The sequence below is a fragment of the Oryctolagus cuniculus genome, chromosome 19, assembly GCF_964237555.1.
Source record: "Oryctolagus cuniculus chromosome 19, mOryCun1.1, whole genome shotgun sequence".
Taxonomy (NCBI): domain Eukaryota; kingdom Metazoa; phylum Chordata; class Mammalia; order Lagomorpha; family Leporidae; genus Oryctolagus; species Oryctolagus cuniculus.
This window is the reverse complement of record NC_091450.1, coordinates 47032596-47053565: the sequence shown is the minus strand read 5'-3', so window position 1 is coordinate 47053565 and position 20970 is coordinate 47032596. Positions and strand designations below refer to the sequence as shown.

At 47.1% G+C, this 20970-nt stretch overlaps 1 protein-coding gene across 9 annotated transcripts in view; it reads left to right on the top strand.

The window, feature by feature from the left end:
• Positions 1–20970, top strand: part of AUTS2 (activator of transcription and developmental regulator AUTS2) — a 1249738-nt gene that overhangs the window by 870112 nt on the left and 358656 nt on the right. For all 9 annotated transcript variants that reach the window (XM_051847919.2, XM_051847927.2, XM_051847923.2 and 6 more), the window contains one exon: positions 17326–17355. In XM_051847919.2, coding sequence (XP_051703879.1) covers positions 17326–17355 — 30 coding nt within the window. The remainder of the gene's footprint in view (positions 1–17325; positions 17356–20970) is intronic.

Sequence of the window (20970 nt, the reverse complement as noted above, 5' to 3'; positions counted from 1 at the left end):
CTATGTGCTGACAGTATCCATATAAATAATGTATTCGTGGGTTGTTTCCTAACTCTGTGATGAAATTTTTAAACAAATTCTTGTAGACATTTTGCTCCTTTTTCAGAGATATAGATATACGCGTATCTGAAAGGGAAGAGTTGAGCTAAGTGGTATGAAAAATGTGAGGGCTCTTTTCTTCAGATGCACCTTGCAAAATGATTTTCCAGACAGGAAATTGACATTCCTGCAGAAATGTGGACCTGACCACAGCCTTGCCAGCATTGCCTGTCGGCATTTACATGGTTTTATTTTTCTAATTTAATAGATGAAAAGAAATATCTCTTTTTAATCTGCATTTCTTTGATTACTAGCGAGGTGGAACATTTTTTTCATATGTTTATTAGCCATTTATATTTCCTCTTCCATGAATTGACCTCTCTGCTTTTGAAAGGAAGGATGAGTCTCCAAGGGCCTGCCAGAGAAAAGGTGCTCCAGTGATAATTATCTCAGAGCCCTAGGGCGTGGAGTTGCAGGGGAGAGAATTAAGGATCTCCTGGGACTGTGAGGCCGTGGACTCTCCAGGAGGCTGCTTCCTAAACCAGAGTCAGTCTGAAAGCAGTATTTGTTCTCTACCTTTCTATTTGTTCTATTAAGAATCACTTTGGATTTTTGAGAGGGGCTCTTCACGTGCCACTCAAGCCGGTGGTTAGGATTCTTCCAGGGCGGCCGCCCAGCGTGTCTGTTCAGTTTGGTTTTTTTTTTTTCCGCTCTGAGTCCTGTTGGCACTCAATGACGTCGCTGTAGATCTTGCCTGAGTCTTTTACGATCCCTGCCATCCAGCCAGGAGCTGTGACTGCTCTGTAACCTTCTCAGATTTAAATCTGTTGCCTGTGTTGTCCTCATAGTGTTACAGAGCAGCAGAGCCCATCCATACTGATGTCTTAATATCATTCTCTCCTTCTTGGATTTATAGGGTAAAATAAACCCTCTGCCATAGAAGTGCTTATTGATTACTGAAGTACATAATAAAGCCTGAGAATGAAGTGAGCTCGGTCCTGTGCCTAGGGGATGGCAGTAAACCCTGGCCCAGGCAGCCTCTGCAAGCGGCCTTCTGCCTTGGAACTCGAACTTGGGGGCCCCTTCTTAATTAGGTGTCAGTGTAGAAAGCAGTGAGGATAGAAACCGGAGTGCATAATACTGTGTCATTCCATATGTATAAAATTTTAGAAATACAAGCAAATCTGTAGTGACAGAAAGCAGATCAGTGGTTGCGGGTAAGGACGTAGGCTGTGTGGGCCAGGAGAGCAGGGAGCAGCTAGCAGTGAGGCACAAGGAACTTCTGGGTGATGGACACGTTGGCGGTGGTGGTCATGCGGTGGGTTTCACAGGTGTAGACATATACACAAAAACATTTTCAGATTGTGCTTTTTAAATACGCGCAGTTCACCGGTGTCGTTTATATCTCAATAAAACCACTAGAAAAAAAAACAAACAAACAGTATAAAGAGGCAGTCCTTGGCTCCCTTTGTGTTAGAAAGATATTCTAGGGGTTGGTGCTGTGGCTCAGTAGGTTAACCCTCTGCCTGCGGCGCCAGCATCCCACTGGGTGCTGGTTCGAGTCTTGGCTGCTCCTCTTCTGATCTGGCTCTCTGCTATGGCCTGGGAAAGCAGTGGAAAATAGCCCAGATGCTTGGGCCCCTGCACCCGTGTGGGAGACCCAGAGGAAGCTGCTGGCTCCTGGCTTCAGATCTGCGCAGCTCTGGCCATTGCGGCCATTTGGGGAGTGAACCAACGAAAGATGTTCTCTTTTCACAGGAAGCTGTGTTAGGAGGAATTAGACAAAAATTCAGCTTCCCATCTGGACAAGTAGGGGTTTCAGGACATTGATACAAACCATCACAGGTAAAACAAAAGAGCATTCAGAAGGCAGGAGAGCCCCCTCCATTCTTTTTCCTTTCCTCCATCTGAACCTTAAAGGTGGCTTTTCACAAAATTTTTTTTTTTGGTGAAACAAAGGAAGTTGAGCTCTTTAGGAAAGAGCTTTAGCCTCCTTCTCCCCGACTCCTCCTGCCATTCCATGTCCCCTTGGAAAATTATCCAGTGGAGAAATCAAAACTGCTCCAAAATGTTGGCAGTCTAGAAGCGGATGGGCCTTTTCAACACAAAGAGATGTTTGTTTTCCTTGCATTTTAACTCTTAATTTTTGACGCAGTGGGGGAACTCCGGCATGGCTGCCATTTAAAATGTAACAGTGCTGGGTGTTCTGATTGCCTCTGTCACAGGGGTGTTGTGACTGAAGGCCAGGAGACAAAGCAAATGAGGCCGGAGAGGACGGGGCCTGCGGCTGAGGTGCTGGTCCCTTTCTCAGCCGCCGCTGTTTGAATTTGTCTTTTCTCTGGCTCACTGCTTTTCTGGCCTGACAAGGAGTCACTCAGGGAGACTGGAGCTGGAATGTGTACAACCTCTTTTCAGGCCCCTTGATTTTAATCAGAAATACACAATTATTCTTTTCCTCCAAATAGAGAAACTCAATCCCCATTTTAAATTCAATTATTGTAATTGCAGCATTCAGAAAAATAGCACATTCATTTTCTAATAAGAGATTGTGGAGACCAAATTACTGCATATAGTATGTCAAAACAGGAAACTCGAGACTGGCAGAGCAGTGGGTGTTTTTATCTTGGCAATTTGTATTTTCTTACAGACAATTTATGGTAATCCTACCCTTCCTTGTTTATGATATAGAAGACTGGGTGTTTAAGCCATCCGAAAATAAAGACTGTTGTTGGGTACAATTTCATTTAAAACCCCAGTTATGAATATGATGAATTCTAAAAAGGGCAAAGCAAAGGCAGAGACCCAATAAATTGGAGAAGAACAAGGAATGAATTTTGGGATCCACTGGAGTGGTAGCCTGAGATATCTTTGGATCTTCTTGAGCCAGCTTTCTAAAATTATAAATCAGTTTGTTTCAAACCATATTTGTATTCTTTTAGCCAAGCGGTTCACTATCTTGCATTAAAAGAATAAAAAAACCTGGCTGGTGAGAAGTTGATAATGTGGCCATTGTGTCCTGCAATATGAGAGTACTATTTTCCCCCTTTCCTGTTCAATTCCAATTGCTTTACTTGGCTTAAAGTGAGCTGAATGTAGAAAGAAATATTTTAGGATTTTGAGTTTCCTGATTTTCTTAAAAGAGTACCCTTAAAAATCTGATTTCTCTAAGTGTATGGCATTATTTTCTTTGGATTTACTTTCAGCTAAAATTATTTCCATGTCCGTCTCAGAGACATAATCAGATGCCCCTTTCCTTTCAAATACCCCAGTGCCCATCCCATCAGCCAAACAGACACCTTCCGTGACGCCTTCCCTCAGGTATTGTGCTAGGGCACGTGATTCCTTCTTTCTTTCACATGTATTTCTGGAGCACCTACTGGGTGCCAGGTTTGGGTTGAAGTAAGAAATAAGCAAACTCTGAGAAACAAAGAAACTGACCAGTAGTGTTGGAGGTGCTCTAAATTGACAGCAAGAGTAACAGCCGGGGAGGTTGAGTCATAGTTGCTGCCTCCCATGGTCTACACTATCAGGAAGCTGGAATTGGGAGTGGAGCAAGGACTTGAACTCAGCGATCCTATATGGAATGCAGGTGTCCAAAGAGATAAGCCAAACAAACTCCAGCCCTGAGGTCGCAATTTGTCTCCAGTTTAGCCTCAAATTTAATGAGCACTACCTGGGGTCACATGCTAGGTGAGGCACCCCCCTCCGAAGGGAGTCTGGGTTCAGGAGGGGTAACAGCAGCTGACGGGCTACAGTCACTGCTGCAGACAGACACTGCAGCTCTTTTCCATCTCCATAGCCTCTACACTGTGACAGGCAATCAATCAGGAAAACGTGCTTCAAGTAGTTTCTCTGGGTAGTGCGTGAGACAGTGAGGTGGCATGCTGTATTGGCTGAGAACTTGAACTTCGGCGGACAGAGCTGGGTTCAAGTCCCCAGGGTCTGCCATCAGAAGCCTTAACTCCTCCAGGGCTGTTGTCTGGATTCCTCTGTAAAGAATGCCAGCTAGCCAGCGCCACGGCTCAACAGGCTAATCCTCCGCCTAGTGGCGCCGGCACCCCGGGTTCTAGTCCCGGTTGGGGTGCCGGATTCTGTCCCAGTTGCCCCTCTTCCAGGCCAGCTCTCTGCTGTGGCCAGGGAGTGCAGTGGAGGATGGCCCAAGTGCTTGGGCCCTGCACCCCATGGGAGACCAGGAGAAGTACCTGGCTCCTGCCTTAGGATCAGTGTGGTGAGCCGGCCGCAGCGCGCCAGCCACGGCGGCCACAGGAGGGTGAACCAACAGCAAAAGGAAGACCTTTCTCTCTGTCTGTCCCTCTCACTCTCTCACTGTCCACTCTGTCAAAAAAAAAAAAAAAAAAAAAAAAGCCAGCTGTTGGCATGCAGCTCCAAGGGCACAGCGCTCTGCGATGCTTCCTGTGGAGGAGCCCTACCCCGAAAGAGCCGTGTGGCCGAGATAAGAGGCGCAGTGCACTTCAGGAAAGACGAGCCTTTTCCAGAATAAACAGCTCAGGGCTGCCCTGCTGTCACGGATTCCTGCTCCTGCCCTCCTGCACTTTCTGGCTTGAAGGTGGACGTGGTCCCTTTGGCAGGGAACTGAATCATGTGGGTGCCACTTAGCATGGAAAGCAGGAGCTACGCTGAGTATCTCACGGCCTTAGTGGGGGAAGGAAGAGTGGTTTGCAGCAGTCTCATTACCTGGGGAAAAAGAACTCGGGAGTTGCAGGCACTTTAAGAAAGATGCTTTTACTCTGAGTGTTGGAGAAAATAGAACAATTACCTATTGAAGGCAAAGTGGATGAAAAAACACCTCTGTTCATACTACGTTGATCACTTAATCTATTCAGAGTCATTCTCCCTTCCTGAAGGTGATTCGTGCCAGGCTGTCTGCTCTCGCCGGCTGCATCATGGCTTCCCCAGGCTGGGCCTGCGGCGGTCACCTGAGGTTCCCAGCTAACAGCAGACATTTCCTACCCCGGAGGTTACCCAAAGGCTGCTGCAGCTCCGCAGGCAGTGTCGGATGTGACGAGGAAGGGAAGAAGGAAGGGAGGGAGGATCCACACATCACCAAATCATTATTGAGCATTTTTTGGAAACCTTGACACTGCACTAGGCTCGGGACAGTTCTAGGGACAACCTCCCTGGGCTCTCCAACAAGCTGTCCTCGAGCCTGTGGAACAAGACGGGTACATGTGAAACCAATGAAGAATTCCATTCTATCTACATGAGGGCCAGACAGATGTCCAGCCCCCACCTGGCTCACATGTGCTGGAAAAATTAAAAGATTGGGGCCAGCCTTGTGGCACAGCAAGCTAAGCCTCTGCATGCCATATGACTGCCAGTTCAAGGCCAGGGCCTCCACTTCTGAACCAGCTCCCTGCTAATGCACCTGGAAAAGTCTTTCCTAGTGCTTGGGCCCCTCCTACCCATGAGAGAGATGAGACCAGGATGGAGTTCCTGGCTCCGGGCTTTGGCCTGCCCAACCCTAGCCATTCTGTTCATATGGGGAATGAACCAGCAGATCTCTCTCTCTCTCTGTTTTTCAAAGAAATAAATAAATCTTTTTAAAAAGTAAAAAGATTGTCTTTGTTGAAGAATGAATGGTTTCTAACATCTGTTGAGTGCTTCCTGTGTGTCAAGCACTATTGTAAACATTTTATGTGGATTATGTATATTTATACTTTGTTATTAGGAGTAAACCAGTCTGTCAGTAGTCCCATTCGACAGATGATAAAACTGAGGCACAGAGTGATCAAGTTGCTTGCCAGAGGGTCTCTCCAACAGGATGCAGTAGAGCCAGGATTTGAGCCCAGGTAATCTGGCTCCACAGTTACCTACATCGGGGAAGGAGGCAGATACCGTATTTTCAAGAGCTTGTTGGATTTTGGTTCACAAAGCTACCCAGCTTTGTTAACTGCTGTCTGGCTTTGGCTGCTTCGAGTCTGAAGCATCCTCCCCCTCTCTAGAACACACACCAGCTTGAACCAACCTCTGGGTCTGCACCGCCTCTCCCCGGCCCTGCCAGGCCTCTCATTTGTAGCTTCTCTTACTGTGCACATTTCTAAACGAGGACCGTTGCTCGCTTTAAGGACATACAAATGGCTTGCCCTCACCTGTCAAGCATGATCCTTGTATTTTACCAGGCCCATTATGAACGCAATCTTTCTGTCGAAAATTTGCATACCTCCTTTCTTGAAAAGTAATGACAGCAATTTCTTTCCCTCCGCTCACTTTCTGAGTGTCTCATTTAACGGCACCTGTGAAACCGACAGGCACAGAGATGAGAAGTGAAAGAGAGCAGTTGATTAAATCATCATCAAGTCGGGCCTCAGAAAGTCAATTCTGCTTGCCGTCTGCAATGATATCCTTTTATCTTAAAGTAATGAGCTATGGCACTTTTGCATCGGGTAATGCGATAAGTTCTATTAGCATGTTCCATTTGCCTCACAAGCAAGGGCAAGTCATTTTAGCGAGCTCATATCACTGCAATCAAAGCAATTGGCTTCCCAGGCAGAGAAGAAAGGGAAAAGGCTCAGGGTGATTTCTATGGATCACAACACAGCGGAAAAAATAGACTCTTGTATTATTTTAACCCATAACATTCTCTGCCTTTGTACTCATCAGCAAATTTGGGTTTTATTAGCTCACACAGGAACTCCAGAAAGAACCCAGCTTTAGTTGAAGTGAACACTGGGGGCTCGCCCTGCCCCCCCCCCAAAAAACAACAAGCAGCTGTGGTACAGAAAGGGGGAACTGCAGCTTTGCAGGGGGTCGCAGGAGAATGCTGCCCACGAATATAGGGGAGCATGTCTCCCTGATGCAGGAGTGTGGTCTCATAATAAACTCGTGCTTCACAGCGCCTTCAAAGCCGTGTGTAATAGGTCCCCAGGCAGGTGCGGATTAATGCTATTGATGACTTGGAATCAGTAAATCAATGACAGGGAGGCAGAGGATCTGTGCTTAAGCTTAAAAGAGATCATTTACAAATTACCGGGCCCTACACTGTCAGTTTTACCTTTGGACAAGAAACTCATTTTTCTGAATTTGGCAGTCACCGAGGCTGTGGGCTCAGATTTTAAGTAAATTTCATGTGGGGTTTATGTGTGTTTGTACTTGGCAAAATGTGACTTCCTTTCTTCTGGGCGGGGGGGATGGTGTGCCCACCAAAGATTTGGGAAATATCCACTTCTCCCCTCACTTCCAAAGACCCAACAGTATTTCAGTGATCTAAGTGGAACTTTACAGCATATAGGTTGCTTAATGAAATATACCTGGATTTCAATGTGGCAAAAAGGGAAAACATGTTGAAAATAGATTTGTGAGCTTTAAAACTTTCAGGTTTAGATAACTTGATAACTCAATTTCTGTCAATATATTTGCATTTCTAATAAGTGATCAGGATGGGGGACTGGCGCCCTGGCTCACTTGGTTAATCCTCCACCTGCGGCACCAGCATCCCATATGGGCGCCGAGTTCTAGTCCTGGTTGCTCCTCTTCCAGTCCAGCTCTCTGCTGTGGCCCGGGAGTACAGTGGAGGATGGCCCAAGTGCTTGGGCCCTGCACCCACATGGGAGACCAGGAGGAGCACCTGGCTCCTGGCTTCGGATCGGCATGGTGCAGCAGCCATTGGGGAGCGAACCAACGGAAAAGGAAGACCTTTCTTTCTCTCTGTCTCTCTCTTTTTCTCACTGTCCACTCTGCCTGTCAAAAAAAAAAAAAAAAAAAACTGCTGTGTGAAACGTCAGTCTTTTCATTAGGCCTCCATTTTATTGGCACTCTTTGATGCGATGGGCATCATTATTGTTGAGATTGAGGGGAGGTATCGTCTATCAGTGGCACCATTTTGCAATCAGAAGAATTCCTCAAACCATTTTCAGGATTAAAATGTTGTTTTCTGTTTCGAGGGCACCAGCCACCTCGCTTGTCACTTGAAGTCCAAAACCAAGACGAGAGCAGTATAAGTGGTGGGAAATGAGGGCTTTATGGCTTGATTAAAAAAAAGCACGGGCCAGCGCCGCGGCTCACTAGGCTAATCCTCCGCCTTGTGGCGCCAGCACACCAGGTTCTAGTCCCGGTCGGGGAGCCGGATTCTGTCCCGGTTGCCCCTCTTCCAGGCCAGCTCTCTGCTGTGGCCCGGGAGTGCAGTGGAGGATGGCCCAAGTGCTTGGACCCTGCACCCCATGGGAGACCAGGAGAAGCACCTGGCTCCTGCCATCGGATCAGCGCGGTGCAGCCATTGGAGGGTGAACCAACAGCAAAGGAAGACCTTTCTCTCTGTCTCTCTCTCTCTCACTGTCCACTCTGCCTGTCAAAAAAAAAAAAAAAAAAAAAGGCACGGACAGCATCAGCTCCCCAGTTTTGCAAGTGCAACGGATGAGGTGGATGGGAAGAGAGCGGTGGCCATGGTTGTGGTAACCATACTGCTTCCTGTAACTCCTACGTGTCATATTGTCTGCAGGTGGCTTCTTCTGAAATTGCTTCTAGGTGAGGGCTGTCTTTACAGCCTTAGATAAACCACCTGCCCCAAAGGGGAGTCAATTTGTTTTGTCACTGCCGATGTTAAATTGTACTTGATGTTCGACGCCGCGGTTTACAAGTTGGGGTTCCCCCTCATTTTCTTCTCATTTCCTTTCGGCAGAAAGAAGAATAAAATAACTTCATTCAGCAGTGGTGTTCAGCCCTGACATCCTTGGTGGCAATGATAAATGGATTTGAGATACGAAATAACTGTTCCAGCAAGGTCCATTGAGCAGAATAGAGAGCATTGCCCTCCTCAATGTCATTGCCTGTGATACATTCAGTGATTGCCACTTTCTGCTTAAGAATGCATTCCATCATGGGCACCTAGAATTCCGCCTTTTCTCACATTTGCAATGAGCCAGAGAGGTGTTGCAGACCTTAATTCCATTTGGACCAGATTCCCAAGTGGAAGGGAGAAATGTTTGCTTTGGAGGAAGTATAATAAAATCAGAATTACACCTTTTCTGGGCCTTTTCATGTGAGACATTTTCCTCTGGGCCCTTATAACTCTAGACCCTGCTGAAGAAGTTAACCCTGCTCTGTATGTCCAAACGTATATCCCCTGTGTTAAGCTATCAACTTAGTTTTTTGTGTGTACTTTCTTTTTATTTATTTATTTATTTATTTATTTTGACAGGCAGAGTGGACAGTGAGAGAGAGACAGAGAGAAAGGTCTTCCTTTGCCGTTGGTTCACCCTCCAGTGGCCGCCACGGCCAGCATGCCAGCGCACCGCGCTGATCCGATGGCAGGAGCCAGGTGCTTCTCCTGTTCTCCCATGTGGGTGCAGGGCCCAAGTACTTGGGCCATCCTCCACTGCACTCCCGGGCCACAGCAGAGAGCTGGACTGGAAGAGGGCAACCGGGACTGAATCCGGCGCCCCAACCGGGACTAGAACCCTGTGTGCCAGCGCTGCAAGGCAGAGGATTAGCCTAGTGAGCCACGGTGCCAGCCTTTTGTGTGTACTTTCTCTCTTTGAAATCACCTATCTTTTAAGTCATAGTTTGGGGGTGGGCATTTGACATAGCAGTTAAAGACATACTGTGGGACACTCACAACCCTTATCAGTAACTGGTTGAGTCCCAGCTCTCCTCCCAGTCCAGTTTTCTGCTGTTGTACACCCTGGGAGGCAGTGGTGATGGGTGCTTACCACCCACATGGCAGACCTAGATTCAGTTCCCAGCTTCCAACTCCGTCCTAGCCCAGCCTTGGCTGTTGTGGGCATTTGAGGAGTGAACCAATGGAAGGAAAATCAGTCTCTCTCTCTCTCTCTCTTTGTCTCTGTCTCTCTCATTTTCTTTGCCTTTCAAATAAATAAACTTAAAAAAAACTAAATAAATCATAGTTTGTTTAAACTGCATTGAACAATTCTCAGGAAGAATGAGATTGACTTATCCATGCGATTGAGCACCTACTATGGCCCAAGGCCCAGAAATACAAAGATGAACAAAGCGTTTCCCTTACCCACCTGAGCTCTGCATGCAGGAGAAAAGTCTGTTGTGGCCAATGACTGAAACACAGTTTTGGTAAGGGATGGAGACACAAGTGATTAATTCTTCCTAGAAGAATGTTTTAAAATCAAGAAGAATGTGTTTTAAAGGTCAGTAGCAGGTGTTTAAGCAGAAACTTGGAGGAATATGATTTCAGATAGAGGGAATTCCTGGTGTCAAGATAATAAGGCCACAGGTGTGAGTGAGTGTGGCTGGATGTGTCGGGCTGCTGCTGCTTGGAAGTGTTGACACACATGTTTGGCCCAGCAGTGAAGATGCTGTGTCCTACATCACAGTGTCTGGGTTCAGCTCCTGGCTCTGGTTCCTGATTGCGGCTTCCTGCTGATGTGGTCCCTGGGAAGGGAGCAGTCATGGGTCAGGTAATTGGGCTTCCACCACCCACATGAGAGACCTGTATTGAGGTCCTGACTCCCAGCTTCTGCCATTGGCTAGGGTCATTGTGGTCATTGGAGTGAACCACCAGATAAGGATCTCTCTCTCTCTCTCTCTCTCTCTCTCTCGTTTTCTCTCCCTTTGTTGTTTCTGCCTCTTAAATAAGTTAATTTTTTTTTTTTTTAAAGTGTGACTGTAGACCAAGGCTAGTGCATGGGCTCTTTGTAACTAAACTCCTATGAGATTCGTATGGCAATTGCAAGTGGGCATGTGGAAGCTTTTAAAGCAATCAGTAGCATAATTTTGTCTCTTAAATCTGATAGTAAAAAAAAATTATATGTCTTTGTTTATATTTTTCATTTTTCTAGCAATTTATTTTTATTGTATTTTCCAAAAGTATTGGTCCACGATGTATTGGAAATAAAGAAAAGAAAATAAGAACAAACGGCCCTTCAGCACAGAAAGCTTAGAAAGCATTCCGTTGAGGGAGAGAGGGAGGAGCGGGGAGAGGATGAGTCTTCACAGGCCTTGGGAAGCATCGTCATCGAGTAGAAATTTAGAAAGCCCACTCTGGTGGAGAAGGGCTGGGATTAGAAAAGAGAGAGACTACAGACCCTAGAAAGCAGTCCTGAGCCTCTTGATGCCAAAGTAAAACCCCGAACTAAAGCAGCAGCCACGGCCGTGAAGACAGGGAGGATTTAACAAGTAGAATCAATAGCATATGAAGAGACAGGAACGTGAGCCTGCTCAAAGACAGAGTCAAGGATGATAACAAGACTCTTGTCTTCCGGTCAAGTGACTGGTGACACCGTTAGCAAGGAAAGTGTGGGACAGGCACAGAGGGGGGGTAAGTCTGGATTTGAGTGGGTGGCGGGCAGTGGCAAACAGACACATCATGCTTGACCTTTGTCATTGTACACTGAACCATGCACTGTCCAAGCTATTCAGATGCATGTACTTGTTTTATGGTTTTTTTTTTAAGTGTATTTGTTTTACTGCTTATTTGAAAGACAGACAGATACACACACAGACACAGACACACACACACACACACACACACATAGACAGATCCGTCTGCTGGTTCACTCCCTAAATGCCCACAACAGCCTGGGCTAGATTGGGCCAAAGCCAGGAGCCGGAAACTCCATCTGGGCCTCCCACATGGGTGGCAGGGACCCAGGGACTTGAGCTTTTGTCTCTGCCTCTCCCTGGGGCATTCATTAACAAGAAGCTGGATCAGAAGCTGAGATGAGTCCAGATCCCAGTCACTCTGATAACACACTATGGGTGTTGGCAAGCAGCAACTGAACCCACTGCACCACAACACCTGCCCCCAACTCACCTTAGAAAATGCTGTCATGAGCCACATTCTACTGATAAGTAAACTGAAGCACAGAGTTTAAATAGCTTTCTCATAGTCACCCAGATGACAAATGTGGGCATACCATTTAGTTTTCATCTCAGCAGGTAAATGGTAGGAAGAACCAAGAAAGTATTTTTTAAAATATTTATTTATTTATTTGAAAGTCATAGTTACAAAAGAGAGAGAGACAGAGATAGAGAGAGATCTTCCATCTGCTGGTTCACTCCCTAAATGGTTGCAATAGCCAAGGCTGAGCTAGGCTGAAGCCAGGAGCTTCTTCCAGGTCTCCCATGTGGGTGCAGGGGCCCAAGCACTTGAGTCATCTTCCACTGCTTTCCCAGGTGCAGTAACAGGGAGCTAGATTGGAAATGGAGCAACCAGGACACAAACTAGCACCTATTTGGGATTACCGGCATCGCAGGTGATGACTTAACCCGCTATGCCACAACACCAGCCCCAAGCCAAGGAAGTCATAAAGGACTTCCCCTAGAAACCACATAGAAACAACAGAACGAAAAATGCAATTCAGGGAGGTGGGAGGCCTGAGTTGAAGGCCTGGCTCTGCTTCCAGTTCCGGCTTCCCCCTAATGCACAACCTGGGAGGCTGCCAGTGATGGCTTGAGTACCTGATCCCTGCCACTCCCGTGGGAGAGTCAGATTTTTCTCTGGACCTCAGCCTAGCCAAGCCTTGTTTGTTGCACACTTTTGTGGAGTGAACCAGCAGATGATTTCTCTGTCTCTGGTTCTTTGCCTTTCAGATAAATAAAAGAAAGTAAATTCTTTAAAAATACAACTTTGGGATGACAATGATATTAAAGAATTTGCAGAGACAGAAGGACCCTGAAAAGGTCCTGGAAGAGCAATATTGGTGAATGAATGCAGAGGGGTAAAATTCCAGAATATTCAGATGAAGCAGCCTAACTACCAAGCACTAGGGGAGTTCTTAAATTAGATTATAGATTACAATCCACACTGGGTTGCAATGGAGCTATTTTTTAAAAGTGATGTTACTGGGAAGATTATATGGATTAAAATACTTAACATGTTAGCTATAAATAAAAACAGGTTAAAAATTGTATGTTTCCTTAACAAATAGAATTACATAATATGTGAACATTATTTCCTTATCAGTTATAGATTTTTGGACAGTTTGAACAAAATGTATGCAAAAATGAGCATTTTTAGAAGAGGAACATATTGAGTGAATTGGTTGGTGGTTGGTGAGTGGGCTGGTTGAGTTTAGGGGTGAGCCTTGGCTAGGAAAGGAAGACAGTGCACCCACTAATTCACTGCTAATTTCTGAAACGCAAGCAATGAGAAGGTGCAGATGACGTTTCATGCGAATTAGGTGGGACGCCTGCAGGGACTCAGGCTGGGAAGCAGTGCTGGCTAATTCTGCATTCAAGGCCCATGACCGCGATTGCTCACTGCCTGCCCTCTCTCCTTCCTCTCTTTGTGTGGTTTGGGTCTTCGCTGCCTGAAGGCTGAGTGACCAAGAATTCTTCCCTGTCCATGATGGAAGAGCTGGTTGTTCCTTTTCACGCCGTTCTTTTAAAATGGAGGACAATGTTTGCAGCTTCTCACAAAGGGCTTTGAAATCTTGTCATGGAGAGGACTCCGTCACCCCTGGCTGGTAGCTGGTGTGCAACCTGTTTGCTAATAAACCGGAGCAGGACCCTGATGTCAAAATGCTTAAAATGGTCAAATCAGCGGGGACCCCCTTTCTGCATTTGACATGCCTTTTCCATTTCCCTGCCTCGTGCAGAACGTAAACCTGAATCGAGAGGCGGCTCAGTGTGAACTCTTATAAATTGGAGTGAGCACCTAGGGACCAGGGAGCAGACACTTCTTCTTTTAACCTTTGAAGACCAAGAATCATTTGGCCAAAAATCCACCATGTATTGAACTTAAGGTGTGAAAGCCATGCAGTGTATTAAATGTGAATTTGAGACCATGAATTCTGCCCACACTGACTCTGTAAAACAGCCTCCCTTTTTCATAAAGCAGCCCCATAAACCGCTGCCAGCCGAGCAGAAAGACTCCTTAGGACTGCGGCTCGCTTTCCGTCTGGGGTTGTCAACAAACCCCCTTTATGAGTGGAATAGACCCCTTGTATGTGTCGAGCTTCTGGCTTTTTACGGAGTGTGTTAGGAGCCAGCCTCGGCAAACGTTAGGCACTGTTTGCTGAGTGCATTTATTGCCTTTGCATAATTTATGAGCTGGAGGGGTTGACCATCATTCGTCTCTGCCAGGGGCTGGCACTCGAGGCTCCGGAGAGCGGAGCTGTAAATTGGATGGTGCGCTCCTGCTGAGCTCACGGCAAAGTCCTCGGGTCAGTATGGGAATTTAATACCAGAAATGGAACTGTTTTCTCAGCGCACCATGTGGGCCCCAGTGCAGCCGAGACTGTTTTGGCAGACTCTGCGACTGGCCCTGTCGAGGAGCTGTCACTCACGCGGCATGTTGTGCGGGGAGCCTGAGCATTTTAATCGGCTTGGCATCCGTGCTGCTTCCATAATGGATACCAGTAGGTCTCAGTTCTTCACCATATGCTTAACTCTGGAGACAAGGTGCTTCTGGGTATATCAGTAATTACTTGATGCAGAATTAAGTGGACCTTGAAATTAGAACTGGACTGTTGGAAAGCAGGAAAGCTTAACACTTTGATGGAAATAACCATTCCCAGGGACGTACTGCTGTTAGGACGGGGTGCGGGAGCAGTGGTGGTTCCTTCCAAACCTCCCCGACACACAGATCCTAGGGGAGCTGGGCAAATGCTGTGCCACAGCCTTCGGCTATCATCGATGACCTCACAAGGAGAGCTGTGAACATCTGGGAAAAGGAGCCTGCCTGAAAGAAAACTCTTCTCTCTCCCACACCCCTCCTGTGCGGTGCGTTGTCACTCTTGAAAACGTGCCCGGAACTTAGGAACCTTAAGGAGGACTTAATTAAAGGCGATGGAGAGATGGCACCACCAGGAGAACTCTGTTGGTCCTCATCCATCTGTTGTTCTAGGCCTTCACAATCTTTAGCACACCTCTTTGACTTATTGTAATGGAGAAGTCGCCCTTCAAACCAGAGTGTGAATTGAGGCCATTTGAGGTTGGAAGCGTAGTTGAAAGCAATGCTTTTTACTTGGCTGTATCACTGCCCTATGGCCCTGTAGAGCCAGAAGGAGAAGGAGAAAATGTTGTAACCCTTTAGTCTGTAAGATCGTGATGGAAGTTCCTAAATGATTACAGGACAGAGGGTTTCGTCTGTAAAGGAGTCCCCAAATTGCATCTTCCAATAACTAGCAAGGCATCCATTGGAGTGAGGCTTTTGCTGCCTTCTGTTGAGAGGCACTATCAGTTAGCTCAAACAATAAGGTAACTTACTGTTTCCTGAACAAAGACATCCAGAGGCAGGCTGGCCCGGGATGTGTTCAAGAACCCAATTTTGTTGGAATTTTCTTCCCTTGGCACTACCATCTTGCTTTTGTTCAGGCTTTTGTCTCATTTTTGCAAGGTGGCCACCACAGATCCAGGCATCATATGCCAATACAGTCATGTTCAAAGGCAAGAGGTGGATGGTTCCTGGTTTTTGTTGTTGTTGTTTATTTGTCTATTTTTAAGTGATGAGAAAAAGAGTACATTTTAGAGACTTCATCAGACTCCAAATGTCATTGACCAAAAGTAGCTACTCTTAAATGCAAGGACAATTGATAAAGAAAACATTGGCCTTTGTTAACCTCAAAATGTTAGAAGATACAGACCAGGGAGAAAGGTGTGTGAGTGTCTGTGGGTAGCTAGCCAGGAGTGGCCGTCCTACCAGCAGATTTATTTCCCATTGAGTGTCGTCGCTACATCAACTTCCATGAACAGGTGTCCACACTAAACTACATCATCCTAAAATCATTCAGGTTGCTTGCTTGCCATATCTTTGTGTCTGAATTGCTCTGCCAATCTGTTTCTCCCTTTTCCAAACCATGGCACCACCCTGCCTTAGACAGTGAAACAGTTGCCAACGTGCCCTCACTGTCCCCATTATACATTCCCTCTCCACCATCCCACAGAAAGAGTCATCCTCATGGACTACAGCTCCAGTCATGCCATGACCCTGCTCAGATCCTGTATTTGACGTCTATAGCTAACCTGAAGTGACTTGAGAGCCAGTCCTACATTAAATGTCTGGCTTAGCATCGCCTTATGAAGGACTGTTGAGTGAACGATATACAAGGTCACTTTGAAAAGTTCATGGAAAATAGAATTAAAAGGTGTTTATTATTTGAAATCCATTCATAGATTTCCTTATGTTGTACATTTTCCATAACCTTTTTTTGAAGACTCTTCATATACATGGGTTTCAAAATTCTTAGCACCAAAATAAACTACCTTTTTTTTTTTTTTGGACAGGCAGAGTGGACAGTGAGAGAGAGAGAGAAAGGTCTTCCTTTGCCGTTGGTTCACCCTCCAATGGCCGCCACAGCTGGCGCACCGCGCTGATCCGAAGGCAGGAGCCAGGTACTTCTCCTGGTCTCCCATGGGGTGCAGGGCCCAAGCACTTGGGCCGTCCTCCACTGCACTCCCGGGCCATAGCAGAGAGCTGGCCTGGAAGAGGGGCAACCGGGACAGAATCCGGCGCCCTGACCAGGACTAGAACCCAGTGTGCCGGCACCGCAAGGCAGAGGATTAGCCTAGTGAGCCGCAGCGCCGGCCATAAACTACCTTCTAATTCCACTTTTCCATGAACCTTTAGAAGGCCCCTTGTATTTATCTGCTGTGCGTTTACTCTAACAAGACTCTCCCTACTTTAAATTATAATATTAACAAAACATTCTTTTTATTAAAAAAAGTGGTTTTTTTTCTTATGATGAGGAATGCAAAGCTTTGAGTTAATTAAAACTCTGGTTATTCCAAACCCAGCTCAACAGTTGGAAGTTTTGAGTCTGCTTCCCCAAAGCATGATGGTTCACCCATATTGTTAGGACCCTGTTTTTGGCACGTGTTCTGCAGAAAATGTTAATGCTGTTCTCTGAACCTCTCAACTATGGAAGAGGCAAGCATCACAGATTGTGAGCCTGGCCCATTATGTTCTGTTGCCTTCGAAGTCCAGCGGAGAGAACGCAATCCTCAGTGGTCACTGTCTCTTAGCCCAGCAAGGAGAGACCCAGCCTCGCATCAGCTACCAGCAGCACAGCTCGTGTTAAGATGATTTTGCTCTGAATTCCATTAAATGACCTTGATTCACTTACTCCTGTAGCAGGGTTGGTTCCCAGCTGGGTGCCCCCTCTGCTGTGCAGTGGGGGATGCTCACTTGTGTGACTGAGCACCTTGCACTCTGAGCACAGGAAGAGCCCGAGCACAGTGTTGGGTGAAGTCAACAGAACAACTTTGTGCTTCTGATTTTGCTTCTGATTCTCTTAGCACTAGAGATGGAAAAAAAAAATCCACTCTCCAGCATGCTTATTTGGGGGCATAGAAGGGTTTCAGAAGCAAAAGCCCTTAATCTTGCACTAACCTTTCTTCTCTTGTCTTCCTTTTCAGTGTGACAGCGACAGTGACCAGGAAGAGAAGGTAAGATTCCCCTCATCACGGGCACAGCACAGATCAAACTGCAAACACTCTGGTCCTCCTGTGCACGGTGGCAGGGTGAGATGCCACTTCATGTTGACAGTGCTTTTTTTCTTCCGGAAAGATGAGTGTTATTCACACAGTGACATTTCCTGTGATAAGATAGAATATGTTTGATTTGTGAGATGCACTTTTTTTTTAAACAAACCCTTTAATATCACAGATATGTGACACTGATTTTCTCTTTATAGAGGATGTTTTAGAGACCCAAAAAGCACTTTTTAAAAAAGACATTATTGTAATAGGCATCCAATTTCTTGAAATCCGTGATGGGTACATTAAACTTGCAGGTCCGTGTTTACAATGTCATTTCTGCCTTCCTTTTCCTGACCCATATGCCTGCTCCTGCTTTTCTGTACCTATTGGTCTTCTTAATAGAAATGGTAATGGTGTCTGACCATGGGGTGGCGGGTGGGCAGGGGAGGGCACATGGCAGTTGCTCTCATTGGTGGGAGGGCAGTCCTTTCAACAGGTGCATGCTCTATTGTGAGGCTGCTGGCCACCAGCCTCCGACTTCCACTTCAACACGGATCAACAAAATGGAACTCAGGTTTTGAGCTTCCGGAAGACTGGATCACAACCCGGTGAAGTAAACTTTGTGCTGCCTAAAGCAAAGCGATCCTTTGTCTGTCTGGGCTGTCTGTCTAGCTGCCCCAACCTCCAGGCCAAATTTCTTCTCATTTTCACTGATGTGTTTTGTATTTTGAAAAGAGTGACCAGAATGGCATGGTTGCTGCATTAGGTGTGACGCCCAGAAGGTGGACTAGCCCTCCCTTCCCCCACTCCCGGGCCATCCTTGGCCCTGTTCTTTGACTTCCAGCTCATCCGCGCTTGCAGACTGTACTCAGAATCCTGCTGTTAGTGTTTAGTGGGATCTTCCCACCAAGCCCAGAATTTTCTCCTCCTTTTCTGCCGCCAGCCTCCGAGAGAGATCTAAAGGCTCTTGTTCCGTTCCGTCGTTAATTTGAATTCAGCATATGTAGCCCGTTATAAAATGCGAGACATCATCATTTGAGCAGGTCAAGCATATTCAGATGAAGACAAATGGTGCTTATTTGATTTCCTTAAAATCAGGAAATGAAAAAAGTGCTCTCTGGAGAAATCATGTTCTGCCTGAGTTGGATGATAGACCAATGCATGTCCCCCAGATAAGAACAGGCTCTCGCCTTGAGGTTTTTATCTCTGAAGGACGGCGGGGACTGTCAGCTTGCTGACATGTGCATTATCCATGTCATTTTAAACAAAGTGACCTATGGAAGGGTGCGCTGTGCTGTGACATGGTAATGGGCTGTTGGATGACAGCGAAAGTACACACTGAAAAAGGGGGCTGTGGATTATTCTTTTGTTTAACTGACAAGTAGGAGCTTTCTTCCTCCAGTCCCTGCGAGGCTTAGTTCCTTGGAAGTAGGACCCCTGGTGTCTCCGGCAGCCAGTGTGCAGGAGGTACCAGGGACAGAAGGTCAGCAGTGATGGGACTGAAGGTGTGGTCACTGCACACTCCAGCCCCCCAGGCTCCTTCAGCAGTCATCAGCTCATTCTGTCAGGCATAGTTAACCCCCCTGGAGGGACTGGTGACTTCTCTCCATTCCAAGACATACACAGGCAATGGATGACCTCACTTCCAAGTCTGTGGCACTTCCTCAAGAGGTTGGGCCTTATTTGGGATTTCCAAACCAAGCAGACGTTCTTTATTGAAAAGTCAATATTAATTCCAGAAGCATCTGCAGCCTTCAGCAGGTAGGAGGTGCTCAGGATGCCAAGTTCTGCATTGCTTGTGAGCATCTTGATCAGTGGTTCCAACCATGGCTGCACACCCAGATTGCCTGGGAAAGCAGAGACAGATCCCAGTGCATGGCCCTCATCCCAGGTCAGGTACCTCAGAGTCCTGGGGATATCTACTAGCTGGTCACCCAACTCTGGTAATTTCTAGAATTTAGCTGCCTGCCAGTGGTTGTCAGAGGAATCTGGGGCCAAGGTGCTTCCTGCAGGTGGAGAGCACCCTGGGGTAGCCATAGAGCATCAGACAGAGCAGTGGGGGGTGAGGAGGTCTCCCACTCCCCCACTCAGAGCTTGAGATGATTTCAGGGGAAAAAGGAGACTCAGTAGGAGCGTGGAGGGAAGTCCAGGGGAGTGGAGGTGGCGGGCAGGAACCATCGAATGCTTGGCGTGCTTCCTGCCCGGGCCCCCGCTCGTTTTTCCTTGGGACTGTGGTGGAGCCGCACCACGGCCGAGCACTCCCATCATCGGTCCCTGCCCTGCCATGCAGCGCTTCTCCAGGGGCTCCCCGGCAGGAGCAATCAGGCCTCTGTAATTGCAGCCGTGCCTGCACGGCCCTGTTGTAGTTAGGACTGTCAGGCAGCCCCCTTTCTGGGCTGCGATTGTTTGGTGTTTATCAGCGGCTTTACACCATCCTCCCAGACCTGGGCTCTGTCAGAGCCTGGCCCCTGCCAACCTCCTCTGCGCTCCAGCCCCTCGCCCGCGCCCTCTCAGAGCCCCAGCCAACAGGGCTGCTTTCATGTGCTGCTTGGAGGATTCGCCTTGCAATCTGAATTGCTAATGGAGGAAAAGATGCCACTCAGTGTCCTGGGATCCCCTCAGCCAGCCCCACCAGGGATGCTGTTGGAGGCAAAAGTGAGACTTGTAGGAGACCCACAGGGATTTCTCTCCGGAAGACCTGTCATTCTGTTACTCCGTGGGGATCTGCAGAACCGGTGGTCTAAAATTAGGGAACCGTATTTCCCACAGCTGACTGAATTAAGATAAACTCTGCTTTCCTCTGATACGAAGCTGTAATTTATCAAATGATACCCTTACTAATTAATGTGGAAGTGACTAGGAAAGGGGCTTTAAAAAGCAGAGCTTCCCCTAAATGCAGGAGACATCCTTGTGCTGGCAAAGGCTTTGATGAGGCGCTGAGCGGAGCATCTCCCCGCGGCTCCCCCCGCAGCCCTGTGAATACATTTCACTTTATGTCAGGAACCGGGAGCGCTTGGATGAGGAGTGGAAATTGGGCGGGGAATTAGAGAAGACTGTTAACACTGTGCACCTCAGACGTGGGGTTGTTCCTCATTGTCAGGAGAGCAAAGAGAAGAAGGTGCACTTGGCACCTTAATCACCCAAATTAAGCAATTATTCCAGTCTCCTCCTCGCAGTGAATTGGTAGCAGAAGAACAAAGAGGCAACATGCGTATTTCCACATATTTGGCCTCTATTTTGTTTTGTTTCCTTCTTTCTCTATCACTGGCAATAGCCCACTATGCTAAGACACACTCTTATTTGGTTATGAAGTTAATGTGGACATTAAAGGTAGTAGCTCTCTATCGACTCACTTCCTTTTTCCTTTTACATGTGCCATGTAACAGAGCTGATTGGAGGGTGGATGGCCCAGCGGTCATGCACTTGGCCTTGGTGTGTGATGGCCTAGCCTTCTTTCTGACTCTGTCCCTTACCACTTTGCTGCAGTAAGCAAGCCTCAGTTTTCTCGCCTTCCAAATGGAGGCAACAAGAGCCCTACTCATTTCTTGTAACAAACAAAGGCACTCGGTTTGGTGTCTGGTC